Below are 19,957 nucleotides of genomic sequence, written 5' to 3' on the forward strand. Positions count from 1 at the left end.
CGAGAAGGCTGCGTGCCGGTGTCTCGACCGGAGTCGGACGATCTCGGCACTGTTTGGGCCTTTTTCGGTGCCGACGGTCGGTCACCGAATTTATGGGTCGAGCCATGGCCTGGTGGCAGTGGCGTCCCCTGGGCCTTGTAAATGTTTCTTTGTGTGGTTTTCGACGTCTTACTCACGGTTTGTGTATCGTCGAATCCTTCGGAGTCTGAGTCTTGGATCGAGAAGGTACCTTCCTCTTCCTGTTCCTCGAACTCCCGTTGGGCTGTCGGTGCGGACGCCATTTGAAGTCTTCTGGCTCGACGGTCTCGGAGTGTTTTTCGGGACCGGAACGCACGACAGGCCTCGCAGGTGTCTTCGCTGTGCTCAGGTGACAGGCACAGGTTGCAGACCAAGTGTTGGTCTGTGTAGGGGTATTTATTGTGGCATTTGGGGCAGAAACGGAACGGGGTCCGTTCCATCGGCGTTCCTCAGCACGCGGTCGGGCCGACCAGGCCCCGACGGAGGATCGAAAAACTACCCCGAAGGGCACCGGAGCTCTTCGATCTTCGATGCGGTGTTGAATCTAAGTACGCCGATCCCGAACGCAACAATACCGACGAAAATCTTCCGAAATTAACTATTTTTTCCGTTCCGAAACTCGGAGCGACAGGAACACGTCCGAACCCGATGGCGGAAAAAAAACAATCGAAGATGGAGTCGACGCCCATGCGCAATGGAGACAAAAGGAGGAGTCACTCGGTCCCGTGACTCGAAAGACTTCTTCGAAGAAAAACAACTTGTAACACTCCGGCCCAACACCAGATGGCGAGCTATTGCAGAACATGCGTATCTACAGCGACAGATGCCATCCAACATATGGTTTCAGAGTCTAGGACTGGAATGGGCCCAATAATCTGAGCTTTATGGGTTGTGGTGGGCAGTGTATCGGATACACATCGGATACTAGGATGACACTGAAATTGTTGATTAGGTACATCTATAAATAGGAATGAGGATAAGACTTCCTAATCTCTCAAGTAAAAACCAACAAAAATGAAATGAAACTACTGGACCCTGCAACCATTTTATGGCTGCAGGGTCAGAATATCCAGTTTAATATTTGCCTGGGTGAACTGGAAAATGGAATGCAATAGTGGAATAAATGAACATCATTGGGGTGGAGGAAGGGAGGAGTGATCCAAGGATATCATGTATCAAAGAAAGCATTACAAAATTCCAGAGTTCACCAATAAACCCACAGTATTGAAAAGAATTATCAATTCATTACAGAGAAGCAATTAAAAAAGAGATACCAATGACCCAAGCCTACTGGTTGAAAAAAGGCATGGTTGCTGTCAGAATCCACAGAGTACAAATACAATATAAAAATACCAAATAACGCCAAACTGCTAAAAAAAGACCAAGTACACAAATGCTAATTAACAGTATCAAACATGGTCTGTGCTGCGCTCAGTTATAGTTGTTAGTCTATGAGACTAACAAATGTCCCCACAAATATTAAAAGGAACAGCCTTCAGAAAGGTCTAATCTTGTCATTTCCACTCCAGTTAGAAGTAAGGAACAGAAGATTAAAGTTATTTTACATTGTTCTTACACCATTAAACACCCATGCTTGACCAGTTTCAGAAGCTTCTGCTCCACAGGACTGACTGCAGCATGCTGCTTGAATGTGTGTTATCCCAGTTCCAGAGACTGGGTGAATGAGGAAATGTTCTCTATAGGCATGCATCCAACGCAGGACTACCTTCTTAGCATGGGGAATGCTGCGCAAGTGATTCATGAAGAAAAATGCTGTTACCTATTCTATTAGCAGACTGCTAAAAAGCAGGTTCAGTAACAAAAATACTAATGGATATTAATATAAACCTTTAATGAAAATATTTGCACCTTTTTCCAACCGCACTGGGGTTGTGAAAACACAAAACGTATCCTGTGACAACATATCTACAATGATTTATAAAAAAAAATATGAAAAAACAATCCATCTCTCTCATTGTATGAAAAATTGACATGCAAGCTCCAGTCAGGCAAAGCGGCGGGACCGAATGGACTCCCAGCGGGATACATTTAAGTTTCTGGGAAGCAAGGTAGCAAAACACAAGTTGGCCATGTTTCAGGAGGTGCGAGTGTTGCCGCTGTAACTAGGAATCAAAAGTGCTTCTTCCAGAAAAACCTACAGCCCCAGCTTGATAGATTCCAAAGGGATGTGGCCCATTGGTGGACGTTTCTCTCATGGGTAGAGCAGCCCTTTACAAGATGATGACACTGCCCCGTCTGTTATATGCCTTCCAGAACACTACCTACAGGATACCCACAGAGGTGTTTCATCAATTAGACCGGGAAATCAGACTGCTGCTATAGGACGTCGGCTGTTCCCGTGTAGCATTGCTGAAATTGAAGCTCGGGTGTATGAGTGCGGGCTGGCTATCCTGGACCCCCTTCGCTATTACTGGGTGACACAATTGGTTACCGTTAATGACTGGGCCTTTGCTGATCAGGACCCGGCGTTCCGGGTGGACAGACAGAGGATGGGCAGGGGGGATATGAGCACACCCTTTATGCCCATATGACTTTGCGAGCACTGCTGGTTTACACGGCAACGGTGGTGAAAGCATGGCATGACTCCATCCGTTTTCTGGGTTGGGGATCCACCTTGACAGCCTGGATCCCACTGTGGTGTAGCAACTTATTGGGAGACCTTAAGACCCTGGACGGGTTCCACAAATGGTCTCTTTTGGGGACTGAACACCTGGGGGATGTCTGCAGAGGTCAGGCACTTGTGACGTTTGAAATTCTCCAGCAAGAGTATGCCATGGTGGAAACAGAACGGTTCAGGTACCTGCAGCTGCGGCATGAATTGGGTCAATATGTCCCAGAGCACGAACAGCTGCCGGAGGCAGCCCCCTTAGAGGACCACCTTTTGACTGAACCTCTGGAGACGAAGGCCATATCTCCATTGTACAAGAAATTGCTGAACAATTCCCCTGATCCGATGACAACCCTACGTGCCAAATGAGAGATGTACCTGGGAGCACTGAATGATGAGGACTGGGCAGAGGCGAGACAAGGTTCCAGGGTTGTTGCGATTAAAGCACGGCTCAGACTGATCCAGCTGTGGATTCTGCACAGGGCATATTATTCCATGGTGGTAATGTACAAGATGGGTAGGGCACAGACCTTGCAGTGTTTGCAATGATGTGGGTTGGAGGGTACCTTCTATCACATTTTATGGACATGCCCTGTGATACAGACTTAGCGGCAAGGGGTTGCGGCTCGGGTGATGGGGAGGGCGGTCCCATTGGCTCCCAAGCTGCTTTTACTTAACATAGTGGAGGAGGAACACTGGCCGAAACAGCATTATGGTTGGCCATAGCAGTAATGGTAGCTAAACGCAATATAGCATGGGTGTGGGGCACAGTGTCTCCGCCCAGTATACAGGAATGGCAGACAGACCTGGACTGGTGCCGAAGTGCAGAGAAATTAGTCTACGAGGAGCAGGGGTTGCCCCAGGAAGTGGGAGAAAATCTGGGGAGAGTGGGGGGCCTACAGGGGTAAGGATTGACCCTTTGTCAGGGTATGCATGGGCGGGTGGAGGAACATTGACCTGGCTATACCAAACTACGCTACCTGGGGGATGCTTGATTGAAATGTTAACCCTTTGATATTTGACACCTAGTAAAATCTGTCTCTGAGTTGTCGATAAATGATGGGTCTTTTATTGTCGCATGCTACATTGTACAATGGTTGCTTCGCTGTTCAATAAAAAGATTTTTTTTTAAAAAGACACATGTAAGAAAAACATAATAATAAGCCACATAGACGAGTAGCTTCATCAGGTCTGCCTTAATCATGTGATTCATTAGACAGCCCTAGCAAGAAATGGCTCAGATACATAGTTGCTTATTCAGCGCTATCTAGATCAGAATCACAGTATCCGAGCTAGAGAAGAAAATGCAGACAGCAAGTCTTTATGTCCAAGGTATCACAAGATCCCACACCACCCCGTTGGGAAGGACACCTATAGGAGTAACTTGGAAGATGGCTTTACTCAGATGTTTAAGAGCTACTTATCAGCTAGAGAGTCTAACAATTAGCAATGTTGACTATAAGGCGCCAACCCATAACAATGATGAGACATAAGCAAGCTGTTACATTTGCAGACTGGAGCCCAGTAAGCCTCTGCGAGGTGACTAGCCTTAGGGAAGATACTTACTACCTCAATCGTTGATGATCCTACGACACAGTACCTTTTGGTTTTCACACGTTTGGCAACAGGCCTTTGAATTAACCCACAACCTATTTGAAACATGCCAACAACTCACAATAGTTACACTCAGACTCAACCTTTGTTAAATGAAGCAGTTCCTGGACTTAAACCTCACTGGTAACTCAAGTGTGGAGTACATAATACTTTACCATATTGAGTCAGACTTGTTTCCAATACATATAGTAAATATATGCTGTATATGCTTATGGGCCATTTGCCAGCTACTTTTTTAAAATGATCAAGCAGTTTATAAAGCTATTTGATGCGCAGTAGCTTGGGTGATATAATCAGTGATGTAATTTGTGATGTCATCAAGTGTGTCACTTAACATGACATGAGTGATGTATATATGCAAGATGTGAAATTATAAGCAGTGCATGTGGGTGGTGCAAAAGCAGTTAGCTCAGTAAACTATAACTGGTGAATTTCAGTAAATTTTAAAGATCGGTATTTGAATTATCTCAACTAACTATAACATTGCTTTAACCTTTGATATGTTCAGTGAACACACACACTATACATCTAGGGTGAGAAAAAGACGTATGACCATAGTATGATGAGAATGTAACTGGATACTGGTACTTCTGCTAACTGTTCATTGTCGAAACCAGCCAGAGTCAAATTCACATGTATGTACCTTGAAGGTCTGTGTATTAAGAACAGCAAAAATATACACATTGATCTACCTTGAAGATGTGTATCTTCTAAGTACATTGATACCCAAGTATAGTAAACTTATACTTATCTATATACACTCACTTCTGTGATAATTTGTTTGTCAATATCTTTGCTACAATAGTCTTACAGCATATTTCTGCATACGCTGGCTATAGTTAATGCCAAATCTATGTACATTTATAGGTGTACAAGGTACATAGATGTGAACTGAAGAACGGTAAATCTATACTTACCAAATTCTACTTCCCTCCATGATATTTTTGTCAATATTTGTGCTACAATATTCTTCTAGCAAGTCATTTCTGTAGTTGATAATCTGGCCCACAACCCTCTTTGGTAACTTAAAGCAGGTACCATACATGCCAATAGACCTGATTCAGGCAGAAGACTCCTGATTTTTTTAAGCAAAAAATGGCTTTATTTTGGCTGTCTCCCAGTTGAAATTGCCTCAGCTTCAATAGTAGTAAATTGGGAAAATATATTCCCCGATTTTTTTCAAAATCTCCCACTTTCTTGTCCTATAATGCTGGCATATATGCAGTACAGTTAACAATATACCTTGCTAGAGTTTGTGACAAATATCTGCAAGATATATTAGAGGTAACTAAGAGATAGGGATTATTCCGCTAGCGGAAAATCAGCTCTGGTAACATGGTGAAAAACATTCCACTAAATAAAATATGTAATGCTGACTTGAAAACAGTAGTACAGCAAGTTACTCGAAGTAATATTGTTGTTTACAGTTATCAGATGCAAACACCTTGAACCCGAATCCCACAAGGGATGACATGAGGATTGCCAGATTTACTACAGAGCGATGTGGCCTGGGAACTGGATTGCATGAACCTCTTTGTTCAGAAAACTTGATCAGACACAGCCAGACTGACTGTGCACCAACTGGGGTTTCAGTGGTTCTTGCAAGGTTACCAAGGGCAACTAATATGCTTCCAGGTCTACTTGACAGTGCTGCAAACATGTGTGGGAAATTCCAAGACTACTACTTCTGATACCTGCCCACATAACTAGTTTGGAGATCTCTTAGATTTCTGAGCTTGGAGCCTGGAAGCGAGACATGGAGCTACTGGGATGGATACCACAATACACACTGAGAAGGTCTCTGCTCAGCCAATTATACCCCATGTAGCATTACATAAGGATGACTGAAAGTCAGATGCATATAAGGAAGGTGGCTCCCCTCACGGTAAATAACATCCATGTATTACAATCACTCTTTCCAAAAATGGCTTCTCTAATGAACGATTTCCAATCGTGCCTCCAGGTGTTAAATAAAGGAATGGAAATATCACTTTAAAAAGGAAATGAATGAAAGAAAGAAGCCTTTACTACTCCACGGAAGGATGTGGACCAAATTGGTATCAGGTCCTGGGAGTGGAGGAGCAACGCACAGAAATTAGCACTGTGGCAGAAATAAGTGAGAAGAAATCTGTTGAAGCCTTACACTTAGGTTTACCAAGGTTCAGACCATGAGAGTCTGGAGGGACAAAGTGAGAACTCAGAATGAGACGTAGGATGTTGAGTGGTTGGATATATTGGAATAGGTTTTTCCAGTCTTAGTACAAATTCTCAGTCACCAAGGAGACACAGCAGACCTAAAAAAGGTGCACCAGGTATACCCTAGAAAGTAGAGATGAGCCCCCCCCCGAGAAATGATTGTCAGTCTGTCATCCTACCAGCAGAAGGAACTTCTGTGAGAACGTCAGCTCCTACTAAAAGGTCTAGCCCCAGATAATCTGATGAAGGGACAGTAAACCTCCTAGTTACTGAAGTGCTTAAAATGTGATTCTATTGGACATTCCCTTGAGAATTGCAAGAACAAAGTAACTTCTAATTAACAATACTGCAGGAGGGGCTGAAAGCACTAGAATTTGCTGTAGATTAGAGCTAAGTGATAAGCTTCCCCCATTTTCCTCCGAGATGAGAAACCACAAAGGGCTGCTCCTAGAAGACAGTTTCCTAGGCAGATATCAAGGTAGAGATGGAAATCTAATTTCAAGAAGGATATCTGAAGCTTGAAACTCAAATGGACAAATCTGTTCTCCTGCTTGTAAAACCAATGGTTGAGAAGGTGAACTACTTGGAAACTTGATTACCCTTTCAAGCAGATATCACGTCAGTGAAATACTTGGGGATCCATTTGGCTCCATAATGTAGTAAATTGCCATTTGTCAATATACTGGACAGCACACTGAAATTTGCATAAATGGTTACACCAACAGATCTTGTGGATGGGAAGTATTTCTACTGACACGCTGAGCACAATTCCCCAATCTACTGTGTGTGTTTCAGGCTCCATTTTGCAATGAGAGGAAGGTCTTCTTTGACCTTTAGAGATACATACTATGATTTATCTGGCAAAGATGTGAAGACATGAGGGTATCAGAGGACTCCAAGCGGTCAGGAATTGCAATAAAGCAGAACAATGTTTAGTTTCAAGGGAATATACTCAGCACTTATAGGACAATTGCTGTGTGATGCTGCCTGTGTACAACCAATAAAAGAAACAGAACTACCAACACCTTATTAGATGTTGTGGTCTCCAGGGAGACTACAGGACTTCTCATGATTTCTCCCTCTCCTGAAACGTTGGTTCATTTTAATCCAAACTTTTCCCTGGACACTGACAAGAGTGGCTTTTTAAAAACTGTAGAGAGTGATTGCCTCTCCACAGTGGATCTTTCTTCGAGAAGACAGAACAGAACATAGGACTGTAAGAAGATGAGTGGGGTGACAGAGGCAGACATGAGATGGATGGCACCTTTTGAAATAATGATAACTACATATTTAGATTTATATGATGTAGGAAGCCTCATTAGATAAAACAATGTTAAGGTCCTGTTGGAAAAACATGAAAGGACTTCATAAAGCATAATCCAGCTACCATGCGCACAGAATTATTCTTTAAAATGATGCCATGGTGATATCTAGCCCCTTAAAGAAAAAGCATATTTTTGATTTATTCGAACCACAGCTGGAGGCAATGTGGAAGGGCCGATGAGCTCATACCATAAATATTTGGTTGTTGTGCCCTGAGCTGAAGAAATGTTGGAAAGAGGTGTTAAAAGCTGTTGGGACGGAAAGTCTCTCACATGGGGATGGACGTGCACCTCTGCCCAGTATGTCCCAATTGAAATGATGTCTGGATCCCTAATGCCGATTTTTGTTGTTGTGGGACAACATGGCTCATGCATGAATGCCATGATATTGGGCTGTCTCACAGGTTGTGGTCTTATTTGGACCAGTAGGGTCACCAAACCACTACCCTCATAGTGGTGAAAGGCTACTGCCTTTTCCAGAAGTTAAGTGGCACGGGAGCAGTGGCAGAAGCATACCATTTAGTGATCAGTAGGAGTGAACAGGTCCATCTTACCTGTGTCACTGGATTGAGGCCTACAGACTAACTCATTAAAAGTTCTGCTGCTGGGTGCTTAACTCACCTTTGGCCTACATCAGTTTTGTGTGGCGTGTTGCACAGTGCTTGTGTGATACACATGTGCTGGGTGCATGTGTGCCTTTGAGTGGTACAAAACAGGGATAATGCAGTGCTGTACTGTATGTGCTTATTACATGCATATACTGCGTGTGTGTGTGTGCCTGTGAATAGTACATTAAATGAAGGATGTTGTGCTATGCAGTGCATGAATGCATGAGCTTGGTGTATGTGTACCTGTGAAGGGTAAAATACATGGAAAGACTCTGTGTTCCATTTTGGGAGACCCAGCATTGACTAGAGGAACAAGAGGACAGTAGTTATATGAATCCCTTCAAACAGATTTGTGAATTGCTGTATTCCGGTAAGCTGTGTGGGACACTGTGAAGGAAGGGAGAGCCAGGCACTTTAAAGGGTGCACTTTGATTCACAAAAAGGTCACTGGAAGGGGCCTGGCCACATAGCAAGAAGATTGGGCTGATAAGAGAATCATAAAGAGTAGGGCTGAGGCCCTGGAGTGACCTTTTCATACACATATCACTGTGGCTGATATCCAAGTGTGAAACTCCTGTAATCCCTATGGCCTATGTTGTGGGGCTTTCAGATTTGCAGTCGATCCTGCTGTGACAGACTACGTTCCGGAGGAAAAGCAGGGCAGAGCACAGGGCACATCAAAAGGTAGCAGATTCCTGTAAGCCAAAGGTGGGCCACCATGAAATGAGCTCTTACCGTTACTGCACTGATTTGTTCGCTGCCCTCTGCAGTTATAAAGTCAGCAAGCCTGTATGCATGAAGATTTGTGCCATGCCGATTGGGTTGCCGTGCCGATCAGGCCATAGGCAATGTACAGGATGAAGTTGGTGACCCCTTTGCCAGGCAGGGCCAATGTGAAATTGCTGCTATGCCAATGGGGTCGTAGCCCGCGCATAGGAGAGGAACGATGACCCACTGTAAACCGGGGGTTGCTGGGAGAACGCACTGACCATGGTCTGGTTGAAGCAGTCATCGGAGGAAAGAGGCTGCTGTGGTGACCCAAGCAGGCTCAAGCTACCACTAACGACCAAGATCAGGAGCATCATTGTTCCTCCTGCCTCCACCACTTGTGCGGAGGAACTCGTGAAACTTACGAGCATCAGAGGAGCATCAAGAACCCCACAACCGCTACAGGAATGTGTTTGAGGAACTCAAGGCCACCAACCACAACCCTCTTAAACTGCTTGTGTCAAGGACTCACTGGATGCAGCCGTTGTAAAATCATGGTCCGCTAATGAGGTGCAATCAGAGACTACTGTCCATCGGATCATGCTGGTGCAGCTAAACCTGACAGACAGGCACAATGGTCCCGGGAAAACTAACTAGCAGATAGCACTTTGGCGCTGGAACAGTTTTTACTTTACTAAAGAGTGAGAGTGGGACTCCTGAGACTTGGACTACTAGTGGTGCTTAACCTGAAAGTCGTCTGTAATGAATGGGGAATAACCATTATAAATAGGAGAGGGGACTTGGACTCAGTGTAGGAAAGTACCATCTTGCCTGGCATGTTACCCCCATATTTCACTGTATATATGTTGTTTTAGTTGTATGTGTCACTGGGACCCTGCCAGCCAGGGCCCCAGTGCTCATAAGTGTGCCCTGTATGTGTTACCTGTGTTATGACTAACTGTCTCACTGAGGCTCTGCTAATCAGAACCTCAGTGGTTATGCTCTCTCATTTCTTTCCAAATTGTCACTAACAGGCTAGTGACCAATTTTACCAATTTACATTGGCATACTGGAACACCCTTATAATTCCCTAGTATATGGTACTGAGGTACCCAGGGTATTGGGGTTCCAGGGGATCCCTATGGGCTGCAGCATTTCTTTTGCCACCCATAGGGAGCTCTGACAATTCTTACACAGGCCTGCCACTGCAGCCTGAGTGAAATAACGTCCACGTTATTTCACAGCAATTTTACACTGCACTTAAGTAACTTATAAGTCACCTATATGTCTAACCTTTACCTGGTAAAGGTTGGGTGCTAAGTTACTTAGTGTGTGGGCACCCTGGCACTAGCCAAGGTGCCCCCACATTGTTCAGGGCCAATTCCCCGGACTTTGTGAGTGCGGGGACACCATTACACGCGTGCATTACATATAGGTCACTACCTATGTGTAGCTTCACAATGGTAACTCCGAATATGGCCATGTAACATGTCTATGATCATGGAATTGCCCCCTCTATGCCATCCTGGCATTGTTGGCACAATCCCATGATCCCACGGGTCTCTAGCACAGACCCGGGTACTGCCAAACTGCCTTTCCCGGGGTTTCACTGCAGCTGCTGCTGCTGCCAACCCCTCAGACAGGTTTCTGCCCTCCTGGGGTCCAGCCAGGCTTGGCCCAGGAAGGCAGAACAAAGGACTTCCTCAGAGAGAGGGTGTTACACCCTCTCCCTTTGGAATAAGGTGTTAAGGCAGGGGAGGAGTAGCCTCCCCCAGCCTCTGGAAATGCTTTCATGGGCACAGATTGTGCCCATTTCTGCATAAGCCAGTCTACACCGGTTCAGGGATCCCTCAGCCCTGCTCTGGCGCGAAACTGGACAAAGGAAAGGGGAGTGACCACTCCCCTGCACCTCCCCTGGGAGGTGCCCAGAGCTCCTCCAGTGTGCTCCAGACCTCTGCCATCTTGGAAACAGAGGTGCTGCTGGCACACTGGACTGCTCTGAGTGGCCAGGGCCAGCAGGTGACGTCAGAGACTCCTTCTGATAGGCTCCTTCAGGTGTTGCTAGCCTATCCTCTCTCCTAAGTAGCCAAACCCTCTTTTCTGGCTATTTAGGGTCTCTGCTTTGGGGAATTCCTTAGATAACGAATGCAAGAGCTCATCAGAGTTCCTCTGCATCTCTCTCTTCACCTTCTGCCAAGGAATCGACTGCTGACCGCGCTGGAAGCCTGCAAAACTGCAACAAAGTAGCAAAGACGACTACTGCAACTCTGTAACGCTGATCCTGCCGCCTTCTCGACTGTTTTCCTGGTGGTGCATGCTGTGGGGTTAGTCTGCCTCCTCTCTGCACTAGGAGCTCCGAAGAAATCTCCCGTGGGTCGACGGAATCTTCCCCCTGCTACCGCAGGCAGCAAAGAACTGCATCACCAGTACCCTGGGTCTCCTCTCAGCACGACGAGCGAGGTCCCTTGAATCCAGCAACTCTGTCCAAGTGACTCCCACAGTCCAGTGACTCTTCAGTCCAAGTTTGGTGGAGGTAAGTCCTTGCCTCCTAACGCCAGACTGCATTGCTGGGAACCGCGTCTTTTGCAGCTACTCCGGCCTCTGTGCACTTCCGGCGGAAATCCTTTGTGCACAGCCAAGCCTGGGTCCACGGCACTCTAACCTGCATTGCACGACCTCCTGAGTTGTCCTCCGGCGACGTGGGACTCCTTTGTGTAATTCGGGTGAGCACCGTTTCACTCCTCTTCGTAGTGCCTGTTCCGGCACTTCTGCGGGTGCTGCCTGCTTCTGAGAGGGCTCCTCGTCCTGCTGGGCGCCCCCTCTGTCCCCTGACGCAATTGGCGACATCCTGGTCTCTCCTGGGCCACAGCAGCATCCAAAAACCCTAACCGCACGACTTGCAGCTAGCAAAGCTTGTTTGCGGTCTTTCTTCAGGAAAACACTTCTGCACGACTCTCCACGGCGTGGGGCATCTATCCTCCAAAGGGGAAGTTTCTAGCCTTTGTCGTTCCTGCAGAATCCTCAGCTTCTACTGTCCAGTAGCAGCTTCTTTGCACCCACAGCTGGCATTTCCTGGGCATCTGCCCATCTCCGACTTGCTTGTGACTTTTGGACTTGGTCCCCTTGTTCCACAGGTACCCTCGTTTGGAAATCCATCGTTGTTGCATTGCTGATTTGTGTCTTTCCTGCAGAATTCCCCTATCACGACTTCTGTGCTCTTTGGGGAACTTTAGTGCACTTTGCACTCACTTTTCAGGGTCTTGGGGTGGGCTATTTTTCTAACCCTCACTGTTTTCTTACAGTCCCAGCGACCCTCTACAAGGTCACATAGGTTTGGGGTCCATTCGTGGTTCGCATTCCACTTTTGGAGTATATGGTTTGTGTTGCCCCTATCCCTATGTGTCCCCATTGCATCCTATTGTAACTATACATTGTTTGCACTGTTTTCTAACACTATACTGCATATTTTTGGTATTGTGTACATATATCTTGTGTATATTTGCTATCCTCATACTGAGGGTACTCACTGAGATACTTTGGCATATTGTCATAAAAATAAAGTACCTTTATTTTTAGTATATCTGTGTATTGTGTTTTCTTATGATATTGTGCATATGACACTAGTGGTACTGTAGGAGCTTCACTCGTCTCCTAGTTCAGCCTAAGCTGCTCTGCTAAGCTACCATTATCTATCAGCCTAAGCTGCTAGACACCCTATACACTAATAAGGGATACCTGGGCCTGGTGCAATGTTTAAGTACCCCTTGGTACTCACTACAAGCCAGTCCAGCCTCCTACACTCAGGAACCTGTCTATGAAATACGAGAGCACTGACTTCAAGGGACTGTGTGCATGTTTTATAAATGTCGTCCTTTACTTTTGGATTGTATATAAATGCTCCTTTTTCCATAAAAGCTAGTATTTGACCAGACAATCATGTATTGGTGCTGCTGAACATATTTTGAGTCGTGAGCCTCTGTCCGCCGGTGCCCCCCCTCTACAACCCCCCCTGGTGGTGTTTACCTCCCTCACCCAACAAGTCTTGGACTGCTCGACTCGCACTGCCACAGAAAGTCAAGTGTTGAACCGGTACCTGGCCCAATTGCTCAGGATCCATAGTAGGCCGGGACCCAGGACATCCAGAGTAAAATTCCTCAATGCCTGCGGTTGGGCCTAGTAGCTCATGCTTGCCCTGTGGACCTCTAAACGGGGTTCTGACAGAAGCCATCAAGAAAATGGAGGGCTTTTCAACTCTATTTTTTATTTTTCCTTCTTTCATCACTGCTACATAAAGTGCAAGTGAATACAGAAGATCGCATAGAATCTCAGCTTTTCCATTCTAGGTTCATTAAAGGGAGATCTAGGAAGAGGTGGGTGTCAAGAAATGGAAGCTGGTATTCCAACTACTGGTAACTGCCAAAACATTATTTACAAGACAAGAGAAGGCAGACACCCACCCAACCTAACTATCATGTTATATCGGAAGAACTGGGAGGTGATGTCCATGGAGAGTCTGACAAGCAGCAGTAGCTGTAGGGCTCCAGGGCATGGTTCTGCAAAGTCGGTCCTGGAGAGCCGGGTCCATGCCAGAATTTTAGCATATCCACATTTAGAAACATTTAGATTTCTGAAACATCTTTATTCTAAATGTGGATATGCTAAAAACCTTAAATTAAAATGCTTTATTCCACCCTGTCTCACCATTTATTAACCTTCGTAAGAGGGCATGGCCAAAACACTTATTCCTGCCATTGGGTAGAACATGACCAATGAGGGTGATGGGCAGGACGAGATAGCTGTGTAATTTAAATGAACTGTGAATGTCAGGCTGACCGGTATCTTGCCATGACCAGTCCATCATGTCGAATTCAGGTCTCAGAATTCACTGTGTGTCAGGGAGCTGGGAGAAGCACAAACGCAGAGCCCCATCCCCCCACCTGGTATCCTCAATGGGGAGCAATTCTCCTTTACACATGCACATAGTCAAACATTAAAAGGCAAATGACAGAAAAAGGGGCAGAGAGAAAGGTGTGGAAGTCAGAGATGAACTAAAAGCGTGTGGGATAAGGGATTTTAAATGAAAAAAGAAGAAGTTCAGATCTACATTTTCTTTCAAGAGTAATCAGACTTTTGGCCATAATAAGAATGAAACCAAATGTGCCCTCTAATGGTCGAAAGTGCCAGGACCAAGCAATAGCTCATGATAGCGCTCGGGAATCCTGGTCTGAGTTGTCCGACTTAGGAGGGAGAGGATAAGGAGTAGAGTTGCCTTTGTACTACCCCCATGCCTCATGTATTTTTTTCTATCTGCTCTGAAATACAGCAGTTTGTTTTTCATTTTTCAAACATTTCTCAGGGCAAGGTCCACACCAACTGACCCACTCTAATGTCACTTGTGCTTGTTTACCTTGCTCGCTACGGCCAGTTCATAATCAACTTCTACACCCCACAACTTTCAAACGTCACCAGCAGCCACTGCTGACAAGACATCCAGTGAAAAGCAGAGGACTTTCTGTTGGTTTGGCACTATATATATATATATATATATATATATATATCCATATATATATATATATATATATATATACACACACACACATATACACACACACACACACACACACACACACTGGTGTGCAGTCTTACACTAGTTTGACTGAACCCAAATAATACTGTTGCGTCTACATCTGAGAATATCATAATAATGTTGCTGTTCTAACTACCCAAGCTGTCAGTTTGAGGCAGGACAGGATAGGATTGCATATAATTTGTCTGTCTGCTACTATTTAAGTGGCTTTATTGCCAGGATAGTGTGCTGCCAGGAACTTCATTCTGTAGTCACCCTTTTAGCAGATGCATTGGTCTATATATAACAAGAAAAGTTGATACTTATTGGCAAGACCAATAACTCTGGCATAAATGAAAGTGTTTCCATTCATTGGTAAGCTGATGAGTTTAGCTACTCAAGTAGTCATCTAGATGCTATCTTCTTTAAAAAATTAAAAAAAAATAAAAAATAAAAAAAGAAGAAGAAATAAGCGAATGGGGACTCAAAAAAGGAGAAAATGGAAAATTAACTGAGTGGCTCGCCAACCAGGCACGAAAGCACATCATTTTTAGATGGATGTGCATATGCAACAGAGCCAGTGGCTGACGTAGGCTAACTCACTGGCCCATACGGTTTGCTGCTATAGGCAGAAGCAGAATGTGAAAGGCACTAGCAGGGCAATGACAGAATAGGGCTAATCCAAACGCGCTCTGCCTATGTGGTGCAAGGAATTTTTTAAGCGTCTGGCAGACAACTAAACATCCAACCTTGTCCCTCATTACAGGTTCTACATGGATTATCACAGGGAATATCTTCTACCACGGGGTTGTCAAAGGGGCAATTACGATCACAACCACTGGCTACTATAAGAATTATTCAGACTCTATGTAACAAAATTCCTATCTAAAGGCTGCAACAAAGTGCAAAAACATTCTACCATAAAAGGCTTATTGGCTTTTGCATATGATTTAATAGTAGATCAGGCCTACAGTATTTGTTGTGCATTTCCACTTGCTGTAACAACTCGGCACTGGGATTTGAGCCTACGCTTTCCAAAAAGACAGAAAGTTCATTACAAACACTCTTTGTCTTAGGAAGTTCACAACTTCTATCCAATCAAATGCTATACTCAAGCTAATCAACGTTTGGACAGAGCTAAACCCCTTCTCAATTCTTAAACCTCTCTTTCTGTGTATCACAGAAGGTCTGGTGACAGCTCAGCTGTGAAACAAAGACGAACAAAATAGTGCAGATGAGGTTATACATAGGTTAAAAACTCACATTAGGGAGGCGTCAATGTAAAAGAAAGCATTGCCCACCAACCTGTATTTGTACCTGTACGTTCTTTGTGTGCCAATACCAGGCAACTATTTAGATTAATCTTTGTTTAAATGTGAATGTAATAAGTGTTAAGGCCTTCGTTTTGCATTTTACTTTAAATTGTTTAATTAAAAAATAACTCACCCGCTTGACGGACTGGGAATTCAACCTGATCAGAAACAATGATCTGTAATAACGTAGGTGCGAAGTTGATGATCTTGTAGGACTACAAGAAAAAAAATAAGATTAAATGTACAACTACTGACATATAACATTTGCCTCACCGAAGGAGGAATGTAAATTAAATGTTTTAGCTCTGTGTTGGTTTAAACATCGTTGGCGAAGAAGCTATTCCACAACAATCGTCTATTGCCATCTCTTGGGTTGTGGTAAAACAAGTATTGTGAAAGCTGTTGGGCTGTGGCTTAAAATGTGATACAGGAGGCAGACTGCATTTGTGCATAGCTATTTGTACGTGATAGCACATAAAATTCAGACCTATTGGCTTTTTCAATGTTGCAAATATTTGTAAAGTTTAGAAAGGAAAACAGAAGTTGTTTTTTATGGCATTATGATACCTTTCAAATGCGCCTTTTTTTTTCTATCCCCAAGCACTACATTGCACGTATGGTCAATATCACTTAGGGCCAGCCTCCAACCACTGTTTGCTACTTTTGGCACATTGGTGCTCATCATCTGTTGGAACTCATTGCTGCTTCCCCATCCTATAGAATATGATTTTAGGAAATACAGAGAATGTTCCTTATCAGACGGACGTTAGGACTTTAGATGAGCCTGTGCCTCCACTGGTTTGTTTCAACAACTGCGGTTTCCCACAGCGTTCAGAGCAACCTTGGAGTGCGAGTGCTGTACAAAAACAATAAAATAAATGAAGATCCTGTAGGTAAGTAGACTGAGTTAATACTAGCATATACCCATAAAATCAACGTTCTGCTGCTACTTTTTATAATTTCAGAAGATAAGTCCACTGCGCTTGTAGACAAAGAACGGCCTTCAAAGTCACAACTACTGCAACACAGGATCATGGCCAGAACGAAATGTGTGCAACATGTATACTTAGTAACACACATAACGGGGTTGGTACGAATCTCAAATGACACATGGAGTAAGCAAGGAAACAAAACAAACATTTTCATAATTATTTCTGTAGTGGCTAATTTGACAATAAAAACGGCAATGCGCCCTTTAATACCTATTCCGAGTACGTTCAATTTCCTTAATACTCAAAGACTAATTGGACCTGTAATCCTGTGATGCTCGGATTCTATTAATTGAACATGTCACAAACAGCTCAAAGATCCAAAAAGGGAGCGAAACGTCTATTATAGTTGGATCCATGTCAGATGTTCCACATGAATTTACATACAATTAATCTAAATGATAATCATTTGTGTAGTGTTTATCCAGTCTTTCTGGGAGAAATCCATCCTTCTTGGGTGCCCATCATCGATATGGAAAACCAGACCAGGGGGGGCTTTGCAAACAGCTACAAATCAAACGTGTTATATTCTAGCACCTGAACACGTGTTTAAAAAAGTATTCTGTATCCAAAAGGAACTTTTGGTATCCTTTGATCTCAGATGGCGATTACCTGTATGCAGGATCTCTGGCAGTGTCATGCGGCTTAGCACACTGTAGAGCACCGACAAAAAAAAAAAAAATGGACCCGCAGTTCTGTATTTACGAGACATATTGTGTGCATATTCCTTAAATCAAAGGATCGCAATCAACATTAATCACATCATGTTCCCGAGGGGCAGATAGATCTCTTTACTGCAAAAAAAAAAAATCACTAAGTGGAGATGCAGATTCCCTCAGTGAGTACTACGAACAATATGGGACTGACTCACTCGTGTACTACTGCGCGGGATGTGAATTAAATAAACCAAACCAATCAGGACAAAATCACAATTTCATCCATCTCTGCTCAATAAAAGTCACGTCAAAAATGCCACATAACACAACGTAGTAAGCCCACTGAGTGTTGTTGAGAACACCAGTTCAGAGAATTACCTCTACCTGACAAATAATACTGTCAAAGCTAAAATGTCAGGATATTCTGGGCTGAGGAGGGTTGTGTCTTAAATGAAATTAATAGAAGGAAAATTATATACCTGCCATACTTGCACATACTGTAGATCATAAAAGCAAAACACACTATATCAATACTGCAATGGGTACTGGCCTGGGGCTAACTGCACAGGCAGATTTGTATTAACAGCCACCAGTGGCGTTGCAAGGGTGCAAATGGCCATAATTCAAGCAAGAAATATAGTCACCCCGGTTTGTAAAAATGCAATAAAGGGGATGTAGTGTGTCCCATTAAGTTCTAGCCCCATTGCCACTACACCTGCTTCAACAATAACAGCTACGACTCTGAGAGCTGCTGCATGATATGGCATTAATATGGCACTGCAATAAGCAGTTCAGACAGACCTCGCCGCGCACCTTCCAGACATTCTCTTCATCCATGGCCCTGGATATCTATGCAGCAGCGGAGGATAGGACTTGTGTTTAGGGGGGTTGATTTTAGGATGCTCCACTTTCTGGGGCAGGCTTCTACAACGAGTAGCTAGTGACCTACTGGTAGCTCTCCAGTCACCAATAAGTAGCTCTACAGTGTGCAGCCCAGTGTATTAATTGAGAAGCTTTGGCTTGGTTGAGTTAATATATGTATACCAAAATAGAATGGAAAAATTGTTCAATTTCCAAAATATATTCAAAGCGGATATTTGAGTGATACATTTCGACTGGTGGTGGGGCGATTTATTATTAATATTATTAACTTGCTGCAAGAGGCATTGGGGTTATGGCTGTTATGTACTAGCAATATAGAGGCATTCCACATTCACAAAGCATTTTCCTACAGTATTGGGTAACCATACCGATGCACTGAGGTAATCAGTGCTGGTAATCTTGTATATGGTGGCCACTAATGTAATATTGTCTTACATGGTTATTATTACATTTCTAATAATAAAAGTAGCTCGGCAGTAATTTCACTGAACATAAGTAGCCCTTATTAGAGATAAGGATGGAGACCCCTGGGTGTGTGTTTGAAGGTTGTGAGAAGGTAGAGAGACAAACCTAGAGGAAAAAAGCTAATTAATCCCCCATTTTCAAGTAATGCTCTATAACATTTAACATGGCCACCTCTGACACACTAAATAACCACCATAAAATACAAAAACTAACAAGCATTTCACAGTCGCAAAAAATAAGCAATGCCCAACTGGTCTGTATCCTCGCTCACAGGCACCATAGCGACATGTAACACAGGCTGATGGCACAAAAGAGGCAATGGAACTACTTTGTAAATGGACCAAAACACTTTAAGGCCAATTAAATGTGGTACTTAAGGTATTCAATAAGTAAGTGGAGCTAAAGACGCACTTGGTGTTGCTCCTTTAAGCTCTTTTTTCAGTTGATCACAAATGTCAAGTGACAGCTGCGTTCTCAATCTAGACATTAGCTGTCTTTGCCACAGGCAAAATTCACAGCATCACACAACCTGGAACTCTTCTGCAGTTTGATTTGAAAGGGAATGCTAAAGAAAATACTTATTTTCAATGAGGTCCAGTTAGAGAAAGAGAGAGAGATACTAAAAAATACCACAAAGAAAACAGCTTCTAATACTGAACATAATTATTGTATTGTCTACTTTATGAAAATAGAGCCAGTAGCAATGTTTCAACATGCTACGTTAAGTTCTAGCCTATTGCTGATATTAACAGGGTCTGAAAAACTAGGTGGAGCAAGGAGTAAAGTGCCTTCTGACCCCTAAACAACTGCAAGGCTTGTGGAAGTCATCTTTACAAACAAGAATATACCTGGTGCCTGGTTCTCAAAAGCAGGTATATATACATGTGTGGACTTATTATCTCACATGGGTGTATACATACTCGTTTTTGAGACTCACAAAGTTTCTCAGCCATAGAAACCTATATTATTTGCAGGTTTCCAGGTATATTCC

The 19,957-nt window shown here is 43.9% G+C and overlaps 1 protein-coding gene across 2 annotated transcripts in view; it reads right to left on the reverse strand.

Moving 5' to 3' along the window:
• The window catches only part of IPO8 (importin 8), a 650,601-nt gene that overhangs the window by 598,581 nt on the left and 32,063 nt on the right, over nt 1-19,957 (reverse strand). For both annotated transcript variants that reach the window (XM_069228192.1, XM_069228193.1), the window contains exon 2: nt 16,108-16,189. In XM_069228192.1, coding sequence (XP_069084293.1) covers nt 16,108-16,189 — 82 coding nt within the window. The remainder of the gene's footprint in view (nt 1-16,107; nt 16,190-19,957) is intronic.

The sequence above is a fragment of the Pleurodeles waltl genome, chromosome 4_1 (assembly GCF_031143425.1).
Source record: "Pleurodeles waltl isolate 20211129_DDA chromosome 4_1, aPleWal1.hap1.20221129, whole genome shotgun sequence".
NCBI lineage: Eukaryota > Metazoa > Chordata > Amphibia > Caudata > Salamandridae > Pleurodeles > Pleurodeles waltl.